The sequence below is a fragment of the Amia ocellicauda genome, chromosome 7, assembly GCF_036373705.1.
Source record: "Amia ocellicauda isolate fAmiCal2 chromosome 7, fAmiCal2.hap1, whole genome shotgun sequence".
Classification (NCBI taxonomy): Eukaryota; Metazoa; Chordata; class Actinopteri; order Amiiformes; family Amiidae; genus Amia; species Amia ocellicauda.
In genome coordinates this window covers 971,495-990,769 of record NC_089856.1, presented here as the reverse complement: position 1 = coordinate 990,769, position 19,275 = coordinate 971,495, and the positions used below count along the sequence as shown (strand labels likewise).

The following is a 19,275-nucleotide window of genomic DNA, read 5'->3' as shown; positions in this document are numbered from 1 at the left end:
ATAAGATTATACTGTATTAATCCCCGCAGGGGAATTCAGTTTGTGCATATTATTGCAAATGACTATGATATACATTCATATTGATCGAGGTTTGTATTGGCCTTGAAGTACTGTAGAGTCGCCACCCCTGTACATCACTATTACAGTATCTCGTTTATTGGTACATATTCTCTCTCTCTCTTTTACACACACAACATAAATCTTCATTTATATTGAGACTGATAGTGAGGCCAGAAGGAGGAGGGAGAACAATTCATCAAATAAATAATAGTTTTGTTGTTTTTTTGTAAAAAAATGAAAAGGAAGAGTGTGAGAGAGAGAAGGACTGTGTCAGCGAAACATCTCCCCAGCGGGTCAGTTTAATTCCACGGCGGCTTTTTAATCTGGAAGGCGGCGGCGTCCCCCAGGAGTGGAGGAGCTGACAGATCCTATACTGACATGCACACGACACACAATACATAGATATAGATGCGCACACACACCAGCCCTGGTCCCGAGAGACAGTCCAGTCCAGTGGGTCTCGGCCCTGGTCCTGAGAGAGACACTCAAGGGAGTGAGGTAGTAATACAGAGCGAGTCGGGGGTTTAATCTCGGCCTCTCTGTAAACGATTCTCGCAGATTGATCGGTGCTGCAGAGTGCTGATCTGCACACTTTATTCCGTCTCTCTGAAAACTCATCTCCCTTCTTCGCTGCTCCTGAGAGAGGGAGAGGGGGTGACAAACTGGAGTAAGAGAGGTAAATACTTATACACGATGTATACTCAGCAAAAAAAGAATCGTCCCTTTTTCAGGACACTTTATTTTAAAGATAATTTTGTAAAAATCCCAATAACTTTACAGATCTTTATTGTAAAGGGTTTAAACAATGTTTTCTATGCTTGTTCAAAGAACCACAAACAATGAATGAACATGCAGCTGTGGAACGGTCGTTAAGATACTAACAGCTTACAGACGGTAGGCAATTAAGGTCACAGTTATAAAAACATAGGACATTTAGGACACCTTTCTACTGACTCGCCCATGGGCACAAACCCACCTGCGCTGGACGTGATTTCCTGCAGGACAGGAATGTCAGTGTCTGCCACGGCCAGCGAAGAGCCGGATCTCAACCCCATTGAGCACGTCTGGGGCCTGTTGGATCGGAGGGCGAGGGCCATTCCCCCAGAAATGTGCGGGAACTTGCAAGTGCCAGTGGAAGAGAGGGGTAACATCTCACAGCAAGAACTGGCAGATCTGGGTCAGTCCATGAGGAGGAGATGCACTGCAGGACTTAATGCAGCTGGAGGCCACAGCAGATACTGACTGTTACTTTTGATTTTGAACCCCCTTTGTTCAGGGACACATTATTCCATTTCTGTTAGTCACAGGTCTATGAAACTTGTTCAGTTTATGTCTTAGTTGTTGAATCTTTTTATGTTCATACAAATATTTACACGTTAAGTCTGCTGAAAATAAAATCATTTGAAAGTGAGAAGATGTTTCTTTTTTTGCTGAGTTTATAAGAACTTGAACACAAGTACAGAGTGAAATATGAGCAATAATGTATAGCTCTATAAAAGGTATACATTAAATCGACGCACGGTGTCCTGGGGAGTGGGGCGGGTCCGGGCGGTGATGTCACACGCACGCCTGTTGCCTCCTCCACAATTACACGGCCGTTAAATCCGTTAATTTTCAAACTCGTTGTTTAGCCGTTTTTGTTCATTCAGTCTCCGCTCGCTTTGGGCGGACAGTGTAATTCAATTGAATACATTAAGGTGGCGTTTTATTGATTGATTCTGATAAGTGTATCATCCCCGATATGCACGGACTGACACTGACCCTGAAGGAGGAGAAAACAGGGAAACAAGAAAAGAAAAGACAGGCAGGTCCCGTTCCCCTTCAATACAAGACAGAGACTGAGACTTCATTGACTTCTCAACTGAACTGATAGTAATTGCTTAATTGGAAAAACAATGCTCAGAAATAAGTTCCCACAGATAAATTCGACATTACCAGCAGCTTGTGAGTTTTTAAATGAAAATTAAGTCTAATTCTTTGTATGATGTCCATTTAAGAGTCTGTACTCTAAAATGAAGAAAAAAAAAAACCTCGGACACAGAGACCGTTTCAAACCACACAGCATTTAATACTTCAAAAATAAAAAAATAAATAAAACACTTACTTTGTTTCTTGATTTGAAGGGGTTGTCAGACAGGAAAATACAATTTAAAATAAAAAACACACGAGAACAAAGACAATTGATTGAGCCAGAGAATCAACACAACTTTGTCCCCCCCCCTCTTATTTTCTGAAGTTTTAGTGTTTGTTCGCGGCATTATCCATTCAGTTGTTTTCCTTGTGTTCAAATATATTGATGTGTATCTGTACAATCAACTAGACATTTGTAACACTTGTAATAACACAGCCACCAAGACACGTAACACTGAAATGATGTAGACAAGGTGTGGATGCACATCTCCATCGGGACTTGGCACTGTAGTGTGAAGAGCTCAGAGGTATTCAGTGATCCCACACGTGTTCTAATTGATATTAGAAATCAGTCCGTACCCCCCCATCTTGTCTCGGTTCATTCTTCTGCAATCTGCAGTGTTTCAACTCACTGGTGAAGAAATACAGTTCACCAAATGTTGATTTTATTGAACTAAATGAATCACAGAATAACTTTGTTTCAAATAGCCGGGTGGGAATAATCTCCACTGCAGCTGTATATGTATGAATATAAAACTAAAACCATGTGTGCTGCTTCATATCCATACATGAAACAATTTCTATGTCAAACATATATAGTGTGTATATAGTGTGTGTGACTGTTGGTGTGTATATATAAAATATATCCATAAAGTATTTTTCTGTGCTTGCTTCCTACATTAGTAATGTGAATGTGACCATTTTGTAAATGGTTATTATCACAGTAATCTCACACTCGTTTAAAAAGTAAAAAAATAACCACAGCTTTGGTCACTGGTAGAAAATTTGCCGGATATTTACACTGTCAATGCGCTCAGCGTGTGGGCTGCTGTGTCTCAGAGCACGGCCCTCAGCCCTGCGCCACCGGGGCCCACACTGGGCAAGGGCACCGTTTACACTGAGCCACGGAGATCCGCAGGAACCAAAACCACCATGAGTACTGAGACCCAGCCAGGGTCTAACTGAAGCATGACTTCCTTGGCAAGCGTTAAAGACAGCTCTGTTCAGGAGCAAAGCCCGAGCCCCAGTGTGCAATAACAACACGCAATAACAGTGATCACACGAACAGCAGTGATGGGGGGGCGGGGGCTCAGGCAGGTTCTGGAGGTCTTGGACCATTCCAACTCGGTACAGAACAACGAGTGCTCGCTGGTCCCATGGCAGACACGTGCTGTCCTCTCACAGTCGAGCCTTGCAGCCTGTGTCCCAAGGGGCCACAATAAACAGAGCAAACTTGCAGTCTAACTGGGCCAGACAGGTTATCCCTGCAGTACCAGTACTAACAGGTCAGCCTGCCTCTGCTGAGGTTCACCATATCACTGCAGAAGAAACTAATGTGGCCCCTAAAGTGAACCACATGACCTCGGAGTTGTCTCCACACAGATTAGGAGTTTCAGAAACAAACACTGACCAACAGGATTATTCAATACTGGACTGTGTCTCTGAGTACCAGGGCTGAGACCCCGCTGGACTGGACTGTGTCTCTGAGTACCAGGGCCGAAACCCTGCTGGACTGGACTGTGTCTCTGAGTACCAGGGCCGAGACCCTGCTGGACTGGACTGTGTCTCTGAGTACCAGGGCCGAGACCCTGCTGGACTGGACTGTGTCTCTGAGTACCAGGGCCGAAACCCTGCTGGACTGGACTGTGTCTCTCAGGACCAGGGCCGAAACCCTGCTGGACTGCACTGCGTCTCTCAGGACCAGGGCCGAGACCCTGCTGGACTGGACTGTGTCTCTGAGTACCAGGGCCGAAACCCTGCTGGACTGGACTGTGTCTCTGAGTACCAGGGCCGAGACCCTGCTGGACTGGACTGTGTCTCTCAGGACCAGGACCGAGACCCTGCTGGACTGGACTGTGTCTCTCAGGACCAGGGCTGAGACCCCGCTGGACTGGACTGTGTCTCTCAGGACCAGGGCTGAGACCCCGCTGGACTGGACTAGACTGCGTCTTTGCAGGACCAGGGCAGGATTTCTTCTTTGTATGCTAGAAGCCGCAGACTTGGATGATCCTATATCTCTCTCTCATCTAGAGTATGCCAGGCAGCCACACACTAGATAAATGGAAAACAGGAGGGGGCGAGAGGGTAAAAAATACACCTGCTGCTGCAAATCTTTTTTTAAATGTTTTAATGTCATTAAACTTTAGAAGTAGAAACTAAATGGATCATTCTCCTCCCCCCCAATAAAACCCAAAACAAAAAGTCAAAACAATATTAAAAAGAATAACAAGCAAATGAACAAGCAGAAAAACAAACAAAACAAACAGAAAACACTAATTTTATTGATTTTATTTTATTCCTAATAAGAAACACTACTTTTTCTTTTTTCTTTCTTTCCTAGGACAGTTCTCCTAAAGACTTGAGGTAAAAAAGCAATTCCAGGAAAATCACCTGTGAACTCTAGGGTCTATATACACAAAGGGTGTGTGTGTCAGTGTGTGTGTGTGTGACAGTGTGTGTGTGTGACTGTGTATGTGTGTGTGTGTGTGTGTGTGTGTATATCTGTGTGACTGTGTGGGTGACAAAAAAAAAAAAAGGAAATATAATCCTGCCTAAACAAACCTCTCTTTAACAAACAAAAGCCTTAATATTTTTTTTCTTGCACACACACACACAAAACACCAACAAACAAACAGGAAAAACCCCAGGACCCCGTGGACCCTGGCTGTGGAGCTGTGGCCCCTCGTCCCGACTGGTGTGTGCGAGTGAGGGCACGAGTGTGTTTTGTGCGTGTGCGTGAGTGTGTGGTTTTTCCTCACTTGTTTGTGTTTAAATGCTCAAAACCATATATATAAAAGAAAAAAACACATCAAACAAAACATTCCACAATCTGTACAGAGACGTCCACACGATCGGGTGGGTAAAAAACAAAAGCTAGAGAGAAGAGAGCAAAGTCATTTTGGTGTAGTTATAGTAGTAGCAATAGAAGTACGCAGAAATAGCAATAGTAGTACAATATTTATAGTACAACTAATAAAGAAACTAATGTTACCAGGAATTATAATATCCCTTCCTGGCGATTCTAAAACTCTTAGTGTCTTTTTTTATTATTATTTTTATTTACTTTTCATTTATATATTTTTTTATCTTTTTTTTTTTTGTTTATAAGAAATGTCAACTTTTTTTGTGTTTTGTGTTTTTTTTCTATGAATAAAGAATACAGAGTTACAGACGAGCAGATCCTGTCAGTCAAACAACAATCCCATACTTCTACTCGCCCCCCCACCCCTAAAAATAAAAAATAAAATAAAAAGTGTAACCGTTAACTCCAACAAGGTGTCCAGCCCTGGTCCTGGAGAGCCGCAGTACAGGACAAACCCGTTCTGAACAGGTCAATTGAGTCGATAATTGGCTTAATTGGTCCTGACTAAACGAGGTGGTTTTCTATTCAGAGCTGAAGTGGGAGACTCTACAGGATCAGGGGTGGAATCCGAAGACGGCATTCATATCATACCTTCGCAATAATAAAACTATCAGTTACTAATAACACTTTTTTTTTTGGTTTGGAACAATACAATGCTATTATTATGATTATTATTATAAGACGCGTATGGCCTTTTGCGTTCTCGTCGTCTTCACAGCAGAACTACAGTGACACTGCGAGGCCGAGCCAGAGGACAGTGAGGTAAGAGTGGCGGAGGTGTCCTGCGGCGCTCGGGCAGCGCAGTGGGGCGCGGCGCTGCGGGGTCCTGAGCCCCCAGCCCACTCGCTCGCGTCAACACTGTCGAAGGGGGACCGGGCTCTCTCTCTCTCGCCGCGGCGCCGAGCAGCGGGACCGAGCCTCCTGCCCCGGGCGTGCCCGTGGACGAACAGCGGTGAAGGGGATTTTACAACACAGTGTCAGGAAGAGCAGGAGAAGATGAGGGAGGCTGGAGGAGGGTGTCCATGGGATCTGAGGCGCTTCTCCACCACGATTTAAATAGTCACTATTATTATTATTATATATTTTTTGGTTATTGTCGCTTGTGGCTATAAATAAGTGTGTAAATATATATATATTGGGGGAATACAAAAAATCTAACTGCAACACTCGACACAAACACCTAGAGACGACCACATGCATGGAAGACCATCACAGCCTTACTCCAAACACCTTCTACTCGTGTTTTAACCTTTAATCCCCCTCATCCCCACCCCCACGCCCAGTAACCCAAGCTGAGTTAATTCTAGTTTATAGTTTAGTTTTGGTGGCTGGTGCTTTCTTTGTGAAACAGCGAAAAAGAAAAATGGCTACAATCAACTAGATTATATTTAAACAAAAAGACTAGAAAGAGAAAGACAAGACTAATATCTGAAACTGAACAGGAAAGCCTAAGGCCCCCCCCGCTCTGTACACACCTCTCACCTGGGCTGTACCTGCTGATCACAGAGCAGCCGAGCCCGACCCCCCAATCACACTCCTCCACTCTCCCTGCGAATCGCAGCGCTCCTAGACAGCTTCCTATTGGCTGGCACAGCCATCCAATTGCAAGCTGCTGTGAGCTGAGATTGACAGGTGGGACGAGAGTTTCCATTGGCCAAAGCCGTGGCTCGTTACGTATATATTCCAACCAATCCCAGTTCGCTCTTATTTGACCTGAACTACCTTCATTTCCTGTTTAATGTTGTTTAGTTTTCTGCTCTGGGAAAAGCTGGGAGATCTGCTTTTGCCTAAAAAATTGTGAGAGAAAATCAATCTCCTGCAGGCCCAGACTTTAAGAGTATCACAATAATAATAATAATAATAATAATAATAATAATAATAATAATAATAGTAATACAAAAATCTGATTGAGTTTAGTGTAGTGGAGGAAAGCGCCGCTGGGAAAAATGAGGGGCACGCTGAGAGTCCGGGTGTTGGCGTCTTTGCCTGTAAAAATACAGAGACTTTAAAGCATTGTTCAGCAGTGCAGGGAAAACACAACCCAACACACAGCGTTCAGAAGCTCAGCACAGCAGCGCCCAGTGCGTGAGCGTCTGCGTCGGGCCGTGACACTCTCCCCCTCTATTCACAGGCACGGACGCTTCTTATAGACGGTCTCTTCATACACAAATACCTCCACACGTCCACGCGTGTCTGTCTGTCCATCACTCTCACTCCCTGTGTCCAGCAATTCCAAAGGTAAAGTCTGCAGTTTCAGGTTATCAATCCGAGAGAGAGAGACTCACACAGACACAGCTGTGCGGAGCGGCAACCAAGAGAGTGGGACAGCGCTTTGGTATGAGCACAATATCTTGAGGATTAGATCTGTCCTCAATAACAATGGGAACTATTATCATTATTATTGTCCTGTAATCTGGTCTGAAAGCTTGGACTCACCCACATTATTATACAGAGGTCTACACAAGACTGCACATCTGGACACACACACACACACACACACACACACACACACGGCTAAAACCACAGACAGGCTGCCAAAGACGGACAGTGTGGAGCCGGTCGGTTACTCTGCACAGTGTCCGGGGCAGGACTCCCATTCCTGTCCCGCAGCAGACTGACCCACTACAGGCTTTCCCAGTTGTACGGCTCTGGTACGAACTACAAGGACAAGGCAGCGTAACGCAATGCAAATGGAAAGAAAATGAGAATAAAATAGAAAGGTAAAAATCACACTACATATTTCAGTAATTCAGACAACCCCCTATAGAAATGGGAGAAGGCAGTGACTGAAGTAGTGGAGTTTCTTTGGGCTGAACCCGTTTGTCTGAAGGAGCGAGGGCCAGGCCATGAGAACGAGGGGGGCGGAGCCAAGGAGCTGCTGCAAGAGGTGGGGACTGGGGGGGCAGAGGGATGTGGTTCTTGAGTTTTAGGCAATGGGGAGTGCAGTTGCGGCGCTATGGAGGTGAGCTGGTCACGCAGCTTGTCATGTAGCGTTTATGACAGTGTGCGAGTCTGGGGCGTCTCTGATTGGCTGTGCTCGAGTGAAGCGTGATTGGGGGCTGTATTCCTCCTGAACTTTAGTTTTAAACTCCATTTTGTGTGGGCCAATGTCTACAATGTCTTAAGCGCAAGGAGACCGTGAATGCAAGAGCGCAGGCACGTATAGATCCGGGCTTTGGCTTCTCTACCAGAACCTGCAGCTGGCAGCACCGGGAGTGGCCCTGTCTGCTGGGGTTTGGAGCAGGAGCGATCGTTCCAGCTTTAAAAAATGCAGACAAGCGTCAAGACCTGCCAGGGCCGCTCCAGTGAAGATTTCTCCCCTAACCCTGTGCTGGGGGGCTAATCAGAATTTGCCCACCAGGGCATCTGACGTGGGTGCTGTGCTGTAACAGTGCAGTACTCCAGTCAAAAGAAAAGGCTGCTGTTCATTTCCAGTCACTGCAGCTCATGAGGAGGTTCATGCAATGGCTGCAAAGACCTCTGATGTCACAACACTGACAGAGTTTAGCAGCTTTTTAATTCTTTATCTGCAGCGCTGCCCTGTGAGAGCAGCGTTGACCCCACTTCACAGATCAGTGCCCCTTATTAACACACACACACACACACACACACACACACACACACAGTCTCTAAATCTACAGGTACATGTTTCCGGTGTGCTGTGAGGTGGGTACAGTATCAGTACACCGATCGTGCCCCGGGGTGCTGGCCCAGGCAGGGGGAGGTGCAGGTGAAAGGTCACAGAGCCGGTGTCAGAGCAGCGGAGGGTGGGAGGGAGAGGCCGGCGAGAGCCCCCGGCTGCTGTCGGGGGTCCCTGCTCTGCCCTGGTGTCCCCCAGTCTGGTCACACACAGTGACTCCCGTACGTCCGTCTCCTGTCCTTCTGATCCATTCGTTCTGTCCTGTCCGGTCGTCTCTCCTGGGTCTTGCTGCGTAGTTGCGGTGCCGCGCCGCGTCTGGGTCCGTGTGGCGGAGTGGGCGTGCGAGAGCGGGAATGAGCGAGTGTCCAAGAACATGTGACATCCAGGTGTTCAGCCACAGAAGGGGGGGGCTTTGAACTGGGTGGCTGACGTGGGGACAGAGAGGTGGGAGCAGCGCTGAGCACGGAGGGGGCTGTGCGTGCTGGGGGGGTGCCATGGTGCCGTGGCAGTGTTCAGTTGGAGGTGTCTGAGTGGATGCTCGCGGGGCCCCCTGGTGGGGGAGATGTGACAGAGGGGGGGTTGGTGCTGTCCTGCCAGCTGCCATTAGCCTGTATGTGTGGGGGGGGGCATAGAGAGAGCGAGAGCGAGAGAGAGAGAGAGAGAGAGACAGGGGAGGTTAATACAGGATGTCTGGGTACCAGAGAACATTAACACTGCAATGAAAGGCAGTGACACAGAGGGAGAGAAAGGGTTAATACAGGTGGCCAGCAGATGGGGGGGTGAAGAGTCATACTCACATCAATGCGCCGGGGGGGGTAGAGGCCGCTGCCAGACAGGTCTTCATAGCCGGCCGTCAGGCGTGTAGCATGGCGCAGGGTATCCGCCTGTAGGACAGACGGGGGTGTGGTCACTCACCAGAGCAATACACACGCAAAGATACTGCGCACATGCACACACACACACACACACACACACACACACACACACACACGGGGCGCGCTCACTCACCAGGACAATGCACACACACGCACGCACATACGCATGCCAGCGCATTGAGAGGCACACAATGTTAGGCTGTCACTCAGTAGACTCCCTGACAGACAGACACACAGGGCTCTGTCACTCTCTGGGAGAACCAGACAGACAGACGGATAGATGCGCACACAGTCCAAGACAGTAGCTGATGCTCTAGTTCAAACGCTGTTCCTCGAGAGCCATAGTCCTGCGGGTTTCAAGGCTCTTTAAACAATCAATCACTGGATCAGCTCAATTAGGCAGTTAACGATTTGCACTGTAACAAACAAGGACACGAAGGGCCCTGCAGCTCTGCAGGACCAGGGCCGTCCGCCGGCTCTGGGTCACCTGTCCTCGTCTCTGCAAGTCACACGTAAAATAATTTCTCTACATACTTACTGATACTGCTATTAATTATCATCACCACTGAGGCATGACCAATGATGAAGAGGAATCCCGAGATGAGCAGACAGACACACAGACAGACACTGTGATTAAAAACAGCAGATTGATATCATCAACTACCCCCACAAGAAAAAAAAAAAATCTCTTCCAAATCTGCACCATCCCTTACACCTCTTACAGCACAGCACTCAAGATACCAGGAGACGGCCACCAAGCACCAAGGACAACATTCACAATCATAAATACACTGTGCAATCCAGGTGGGGTCTCCCTCAGATGGGGGTCTCCAGCGAGGCTGCGGAGGGGTGTGTAGTAGAGGGGTCAAGCCAATAGAATACAACAGAAAGACTAAAATGCAACCAGTGTGTTGAGCCTGCGGGTCCAAGTCTACAGAGCTCTCTGCTCCTCTACAAAAACAAACCCAACAAACAAACACCGCCACCACAGAAACACAACAGACCCAGAACACCACAACAAAACAAATCATCTTGACAGAGACCCATTAAAACGTAAACCGAACTGCACACTCCCTAGTTTACCAAGAGGACAGACACACACACACAGTCCAAGTTTAATGAAGGGTTGTGAGTTTTTGTATACAATCCCAGAGCAGAGCACCATTCCTACAACAGCAAGAACCACAGATGGACCGGAACCATAGAGTTCATAAAACACAGATTGGCCACCACAACCACAGCACCCCACAGCAGAGCCAGAGAGAACAGCAACACACCCACAGACCGGGCACAGAAACACCACTGATACACCGACACCACACTGCACTGACGGAGAGAGAGAGAGACACGGAGGGACGGATGGGGTTGTAGGGCGTATTACAAAGAACAAAATGCACTCCTGTCCACACCAGTGCTTTTCCCATCCAGTCCTGAAAGGAGGCCACATGATCTCCTGGTTTTCACTCCAGCTGAACTGATTAATTGAACTACCTAATTGACATTTTAGATAACTTAATTGAGCCAATTAGTGCTATAATTGCATGCATATATACACACACACACAAAATACAGAAGGATGTGTGTAACATTCTGGAGACCTTTGAAGGGAAGGGTTACATTTGCCACAGGCAATTAATTAATTAATCGAAGCAATTAGGAGATCTGGGCTGGAACACAAACCAGGAGACAGGCACTGCACCTCACACTCCTTATCAAGATGAGCACACACCCCAGAGACACTTCAGAACAGCAACAACCCAGCACCCAGGATTCCCTTCGCACCATAGTGCGCATCTCAGTGTCTGTGCCAGGCCCGGGAGCTGCACCCGAAGGGAGTCCTGGTGTGTTGGTGCCTGCTCCTTTCTGTGCTTGGTGTATTGAGCAGGTGTCATGGGAGGGCTGCTCATTTTAACATGGTTAGGCTCTGTGACTGTAACCCACACTCCTCCTCACTATATTCCAAAGGGGGGGATAATTATTAGGGTATTTGGGAAGTATAGTGGGGTGAATGCTGGGATATGAGGATAGTGGAGTCAGGGGTGGCTTTAGGGGTGTATGTTAGGGTCATTTGAATTTGGTGCATCTATAGGGCTCATCATTTGGTGTCTATAGGGGTGTTTGGGGGGGTCCAATGGGACAGGGATTGAATGTGGGAGTGCTCACAGGGGGCAGGTGGGTTTCTTGGGGTGTCCCCGGGGTGATTATTGGGGTTCAGTGCCTACCTGCGTCTGTGCGCCTGAGAAGGCGTCTCCGTTGAGCGCACGCACGCCCAGGAACGACTCCCCACCGAGCGCCACGCTGTATGACCCCGATGACCCTGCGGGCGACACACGCAGCCAATCACGACCCGTTGGACCGCGCAGGCCCCGCCCGGGTCACAGGTCACCAGGTCAGAGGTCACGGCTGCAGTGCATGTTCCTCTTACTCTACCTGGCCTTGCTACCCTTCTTCCAATCGACCCCGTATGCACTCCAGTTATACCACAACCCCTTAATACCCCCTTGGTTTAAAACGCCTACAATAGTGAAATACCCCAGTCCAATTTTATAATACCCCCCGTCTAAATACTCCCGCTCTCTTGTAATAATATGCCCAGGGTCTATTAGCACACCAGGGGGGCAGAGGCAGTGCCACAGGGAAGGTGCTCTATAGGGGTGCCATCAGGACATGTGGGCTTGGCTTCTGCTCCCCGAGCCAAGGCGTCTCTTTTTCAAGGTATACAATTCAATGAAGAAATAGAAATATAACCGTTCAGTTAGCGACCACTTAAGACCTGGAGTCGACACAGGCCATCTGACTCCTCCTCTAACAACGCCAAGCAATTAAGCCCCTTGGGGGGGAACAGAGACAGTGCACAAACCAACGCAAAGAAGAGAGAAGTAAAAAGGAATTCATATTAAAACTGGTCACCGACCGTCCACCAGCACTTCAGAAAACACAGACGGGAGAAGAAACCGTGCAGATGTTCAGAATGGCCTGAGTGGAGCTGCTGAAGCAGCTGGGTGTCCTGCAGCCCCGGAGCCAGAGGCCTGCTGTGCTCCACAATTACCTAATTGGTTAATTGGACTATTATGCTTCATTATCTGCTAACAACTTGTTAAAAGCTCAATTAAGCAACAGAGGGGAAGCAGCAGACTAGGACCCCTGCCCTAGCCCCCATGACCTCGCTGGCATGACCACAGTGACTGACTGAACCCCGTTCCGAACCCACCAGCTCAGCTCCCACTTCAGTTAATTAATCAATTAACCAAATTAACAAGTTAACTATTAAGAATAAGTATACAGTTCTCAGCCAGACTTAAGACTGCAGATTTATGTTCCCAGTAGTGAAATCTGGAACTGAACTCTCAGACCATCAAACTGCAATAATAAAAAAGGAGAAGCCTGAAATAGTCCAGACTAGTCGATTTCAGAGCCGCACTGACTGGGTCTGATGATCACAGGGCTCCCGGAAGATAGATACACACACACACACATAAATATAGTGACAACCAGAAGAAACTGCAGCCACCTCCCCCAGGAGTGGAGAGTGGAGTGGGGGGGGGCGGCCCTGGAGTCCCATTGCCACTGCAGGCCGACTCTGTACCAGCACACAGCGTCACAGGTATGCACAGTGCAACACAATATGGCATCATATATAGTACAGCAGAATACAATGCAACACAACAACACAACAACACAACACAATGGATGTTGTTGCTGAGACCAGGAGGACTGGGCCCAACTCCAACCAACTGCTCCTACCTGCTCTCACCAGGAGCCTCGAGATAGGAGTAACTCTGTGTGTGTGTGTGTGTGTGTGTGTGTGTGTATGTGCGCGCTTCTGTGTATATGTGGATAGCATGTTTGTGCATGTTTACATATGACTTACATACATCTCAATTCACATCAGCCCTGGTCCTGTAGAGCTACAGTCCAGTACAGCAGGACCGGGGCCGAGACCCTGCTGAACTGGACTGTGTCTCTCGGGACCAGGGCTGAGACCCTGCTGGACTCTAGTGTATCTATCCAGGGCTGTACTGTTATGGAGACCCTACCCCCAAACTGCCTCCGTCTCTCCAGTGAAACCCTGAACACTAATCCCACCCTTCCTTCTCTACATCAGTCCCTCACTCTTCCTCTCTCTATTCCTGCCTGCTTCTCTATCCCTCCGTCTCTGAATGGGGGTGCATGTACAGGACTGGCTTACACCCCCAATGGTGTCTCCACTTTGGTGTGTGTGTCCCAGTGCTGCATGTGTTGGAGGGGGGCAGGAAAAGGAGGGAGGGATTTGAGAGAGAGCTGGTCAGTCAGTGTGAGTACGTGTGTGAGTGTGTGTGAGTGAGTGAGTGAATGTGTGTCTGTGTCTGTCTTCGTGTGTGTCTGTGTGTGTCTTTCCTCCCAAATTAACAATCAAGCAAAATAATTAATGAAAGCAACTGAAAGATGAGAAGCTAAGACAGGCAAGAACACACACCCAACACTACACAACGCAACAACACACCTGCACAAATCACCTATTTAAACAAATCCAATGTAAGCAAAGAACAATGTCAGACTGTCAATGTTTTTATGTTTGTTGTTCAGGGGGTCACTGGCCTCCCACTGCAGCCAGATTCCAGCCAAGGCATCCTTTCAACTGTTCTTCAACTTTTTGAGAAGTTATAATTCAGCCAATTAAGTAACTGGTGGAACTAGAACCCAAACATGCACCGTCGCTCTCTGTACTGCAACTATCAAATGCCAGGCTGACTCAATGCTGCAGCCCAGTGCCGGCTGGACAAAGGCAAACTGGAGTCCCAGACCTGTTCACCAATACCACACAGCACACTGCTGCTAAACACAGCGCTGCCTCACTGCACTTCACCATAGCTGTCCCCTGCCTGAAGCCTACTGTCATCATTATCATCATCACCTACAAAACACACACTGAGAACTTGGGGGTATTTAAACTATTAAAAGTGTGTGTTAGTTCGTGTCCAGGGGCAGTTCAGACACACACATCTGTGTTCACCATGGATACAGTCATCTACAGGTGTGTGTGTGTGTCTTTGCAAGCATGTGAGTGTATGCTTTACAAGTGTGTTTTGTGTACAAGTGTGTGTATGTTTACGCGGGGGGGGGGGGTGTTGCAGCCAAGCCATTGGTGGCAGCCTGTTCAGGGTCTCCAGAAACACGCAGAACTCTCTGTGCCGTCCCTGACACAATGCGACACACAACGCTGGCACGCAAGCCCCACACACAGGGTACACACCACAGAGACGCACAGCTCTCAGACAGGGCAAGACCAGGGCAAATCTCTAAGCTGGGATGTTAATATATACTTGATATAAACATACAAATATATATACACACAAGCATTCAGATGCATGTATACATACAATTTACCCACACATATGCTCTCTCTCTCACACACACAGACACACACACACACTGTATGCAGCAAATTGTGAACAAGTGTTACAGAGGACAGGGAGGGAGATAAGCAAGCAGACTGACTGACAGACAGACGGACGGCCAGGAAAAAAGATTGCAAGAGCAAAAAGCTGATGAACATAAATAATAATAATAATAATAATAATAATAATAATAATACCAATAACGACAGTGACTGCTCAGATAGCTGGGTCTGTTCTTAATGCACTGGGCCTGACTGGACTGGGCAGAACCAGACGTTTATCAACTAACTGACTACACTGGCAGGACACAGCTCAACCAAGTGACCCACAGCTCTCCAACTGGGGACGTGTCTGTCTGTCTGTCTGTCTGTCGTCTGTCCCTCTGCATGTCTGTCTGTCTGTCTGTCTGTGTCAGTGTGCCTACAGAGTGTGTGTGTGTGTGTGTCCACTGTGGTTGTGCGATTGTATAATTAAACACGAGTATAATCCCTCCATCACCGAGTGCATGGGTGTCTGTGTGCGCAGTATCTTCTGCATGTTTGTACAGGTCTATATGGTGTGTGTATACAGTGTGTCTACAGCTACACAGCATGAGAGAGTGAACGACTGCAGTGTGTTTTTGTGTGTGTGGGAGAGCGTGTGATGTGTGCAGGCATTGACATGTACGCAGGCATTGACATGTACGCGTGTGCTCCTGTGCATCTCTCTCTCTCTCTCTCTCTCTCTCTCTCTCGTGTCTGTCAGTGTCTCTGTTGCCTGTGAGGAGACGCGCGGTGCTGTGCGGAGAGAGGCAGGTGAGGTGTGCGTGAGTGAGAGTCAGTCAGTGGGGGGGCCGGGGGGTGGTGGTGGTGGTGGTGGTGGTGGTGGTGGTGGGGGGGGCACGGTACCTGAGTTGGGCGTCGCCGGAGAGCTGGCCTGGCTAGCCTGAGCGGACACACTGGCCGCGTCCACCGCGGTCTTTACGGCGTACAGGTTCGCCTCCTCCTGGAACTTACCAATGTTCTTCTTGTAACGGATTCTCTTGTTGCCGAACCAGTTAGAGACCTGGGGGGGAGATGACAGACCAGAGCATCACAAGAGGAACTCTAACACACACAGAGCCACACAGACACAGACAGACACTCCACACACCCCACTCCCTCCTCGATGCACCCCCCTCACCTGAGACACAGTGATGCCGCACTTCTTGGCCAGCTCCTCCTTAGCCTCCTCGCTGGGGTATGGGTTCGACAGGTGCGAGTAGAAGTACTCGTTCAGCACCTCGGTGGCCTGCTTGTTGAAGTTACGCCGCTTGCGCCTACAGAGACGCACACACGGACCCACACACACACACACACACACACACACACACACACACACGGGAAGAGCACAGAAAGGCACGGTCAGTAAAGAGCGGTGCTAATGAAGGGAAACATTCCAGAATCCTGCACTGCGTTCTGTACTTCATATTAGATAAATGTCTCTCTCGCTCTCTCTCTCTCAGCCCCAGTGCTTTTCCCACACATGCTCTGCTCGGACCCCTGACCTGGCGTCGAGGAAGCGTGAGCGCAGGATCATGACCGCCTCGCAGGTGCTCTGCTTCAGCTGCATCTGGATGGAGCTGAACTTCCTGTGGATGATGGCCACCATGCGCTCGATCTCCTTGGGCGAGATGGGCCGCGTGCGCGACTGCTCCCTCAGCAGGTTCATCACGTGGTTCGTGAACTCGCTGCATGCCTGGGGGGGGGGAAGAGAGAGAGGGAAGAGAGGAAAGAGAGTGAGGGAGAGGGAAATGGACAGACACAGACAGAAAATAAGTAATAGCTTGTTTTGGATGTGTGTCTCACTATAGGTGTGTATCCGTGTGCGTTTATAGGATCTCACCTGGTGTATATCGCACCTGTCTCTGTGCGTCTCTCTTGTTCTCTCTCTCTAGGAGTGTGCGTCTGTATGCATGCATGTTTGTGTGTGTGTGCTCATCTCTCTAGGCGTGTTTGTGTACGCGCGTCTCTCTCGGCGTGCGTTTGTGCGTGTGCGTTTGTCTAGGCGTGTGTTTGTGTGTACACGTCTGTCTAGGCGTGTGTTTGTGTACGCGCGTCTCTCTAGGCGTGTGTGTGTGCACATCTCTCTCGGCATGCGTTTGTGCGTGTGCGTTTGTCTAGGCGTGTGTTTGTGTGTACACGTCTGTCTAGGCGTGTGTTTGTGTACGCGCGTCTCTCTAGGAGTGTGTTTGTGTGCGTGCGCGTCTCTCTAGGCGTGTGTGTGTGCGTGCGTGCGTCTCACCTGCTCGTATTTCTCCAGCTCCGAGTGGTAGATCTGTCTGATCTGCGCCAGCTTGGCTCTGTAGTCCGAGTGCTCTATGCTGCCATCGTTTGGCGACCCCCCAGCTGCCGCCGCCGCAGCTGCTGCTGCCGCCGAGCCCCCCCCCTTCTCTGGCCCAGACACTCCCTCCGCCAGCAGCATGTTGTCCAGACGCATGATCTGGGGGTCGGGGGGGTCCTCCTCCTGCACCCCCCGAATACTGAGCACTGAGAGAGAGAGAGAGAGAGAGAGAGGGACAGCGTTAATATACTGGAGTGTCCACTACTGTGCATAACCATCTCTGTGCTGCTTTTCATCCATATAAAAAAATATATATTTATTTTAAATCACTCTCTATGGTCCTATCTACACTACACATTTAAACTACATCAGTTGCCTAAAAGTGCTCCTAAGTGCTAATCAGGAGCGTGGGGGGGGGGGGGGGCTCTGTAGTGCAGACAGGACCTCTCTCTCGATTTTGTTCAGGTTGTTTTTAGCCGAGCAAAGCTGCAGTTCCCGGCAGGACCAGCAGGCGGCACTCTGCCACCGCTTTGGAAACAGGAACTACCAGCACTGCATACAAACTGAGCCGTAAAGAGGTCCTTTACTCAGGGTCCTGTCCGCATCCCCACCCCCCCAACACCAGCACAGCGCAGCCGGGTCTCTGGCCCGGTACCGCACAGTGCCGACTCCCGAGCCCTGCGGTAGTAAACCCTGCTCGTCCTGTGTGCGTTTACTCCCCGTTTACTCTCTCGCACCACAGGCCGCCACACACTTGGTTGCCGTGGATACTGGCATCAACCAAACAAAAACAAACCAAAAGATGGCGAGAGAGGAGCGAGTCCGAGAGGAGAGGAGCCCTCAGATCTTTGGTTCCTCTCTCTCTCTAGTCCACTCTGAACAGTACCTGCGCTCAGGCCGAGCATCAGGGAGGGAGTGGCTGACAGGAGGAGGGAGGGGCTGCTGAAAAACAAGGCCTCAACCTTTCGTTTTTTCAGTTTCTCTTTTTTGAAGTTTCTCTCCCTCTGTAGCCCACAGCCCCCCCGTCCCCCCTCCCCCAACCCCACATTCCTGAGATCTCTGAGCTGTGCAGTCCTCTTTCTCTCCCTCGCTCTCCCTCTCTCTCTCTCACTGCTGTGGAATGCAGCCGCCAGAATCGCGTGAACTTCTGACCTCTCTCTACCCCCCCGCCTCCCTCATTCTGGCTTTTTAAAATTTTACACCCCCCCCCCCTCCCCCCTCCCCCCTCCGTCCTACACTCATTCCCTCTCCTGCTCTCGTTTGTTGTCTTGTTCTGCCTCTCACTCTCACACTTTCTTTCTTTTCCTCTCCAAAACTCCCACTCTCCTGCCTCTCTCTCCTAGTCCTCCCCTCTACCTCTCCCTCTCTCCCAGCCTCATCCTCCAACACACGCTCAGACCAGGCCTCTCTCTCCTCATTCCTGAGAGTCCTGTCCTCAAACACACGATGCTGAACTGGTTCCACGTATTGAAGTGCTTTGCTTTGACACTCGGCCACAGTGCAGCACCCCGGCCCAGCCCACGGTTCCCGAGCCACCTGGCCGATCCACATGGGACCTGACACACCAACACCGCACCGTGCAATGCAACACAGCGCACTCGACACCACAGTGGGGTCCGTGAACGTAAACGGCACTGAAACCTGCACTGACACGGCCCCCTCGCGCTGCCCCCCGCCCACGGCACCCACTGCACACAGACGGGCCCGGACAGGCTGCTTCCTGTCACTGCACGACCGAGAGGGGGGGAGGGTAGGGTTCAGGAATAGGGGAAGGTCTTTACTTTTAGCTAAGTGGGGGGAGAAAGAGATGGTCAGTGAGAGAGAGGGAGGTCAGGTACTGCAACAGCTACTACTAATAGTGCAGCGGCTACTACTACCAGCAGCGACGCGCTCAGAGCGGCGGGGGGCTGGAGCAGCCGGCGAGTCCAAGAGAGGCCGACTGTTGGACTGCAGTTCCAGGTTCACATCGTGGCTGTGGGGCCAGACGGGGGTTGGGTTTTATTTTGAAACCTAAAACTTTTAAATGAG

General features: G+C 49.4%; 1 protein-coding gene across 6 annotated transcripts in view; it reads right to left on the bottom strand.

Moving 5' to 3' along the window:
- Positions 1–4,301: 4,301 nt before the first annotated feature.
- Positions 4,302–19,275, bottom strand: part of pbx4 (pre-B-cell leukemia transcription factor 4) — a 31,704-nt gene continuing 16,730 nt past the window's right edge. For 2 of the 6 annotated variants that reach the window (XM_066707775.1, XM_066707776.1), the window contains 7 exons: positions 17,209–17,453; positions 16,472–16,662; positions 16,108–16,243; positions 15,942–15,990; positions 11,791–11,885; positions 9,491–9,577; positions 4,302–9,301 (listed from right to left, as the gene is read on the bottom strand). In XM_066707775.1, coding sequence (XP_066563872.1) covers positions 9,206–9,301; positions 9,491–9,577; positions 11,791–11,885; positions 15,942–15,990; positions 16,108–16,243; positions 16,472–16,662; positions 17,209–17,453 — 899 coding nt within the window. In that variant the 3' untranslated portion in view covers positions 4,302–9,205. Of the gene's footprint in view, positions 9,302–9,490; positions 9,578–11,790; positions 11,886–13,312; positions 13,316–15,833; positions 15,991–16,107; positions 16,244–16,471; positions 16,663–17,208; positions 17,454–19,275 lie in introns of all 6 variants that reach the window. The other 4 variants (XM_066707777.1, XM_066707779.1, XM_066707781.1 and 1 more) reach the window with 3 other exon arrangements.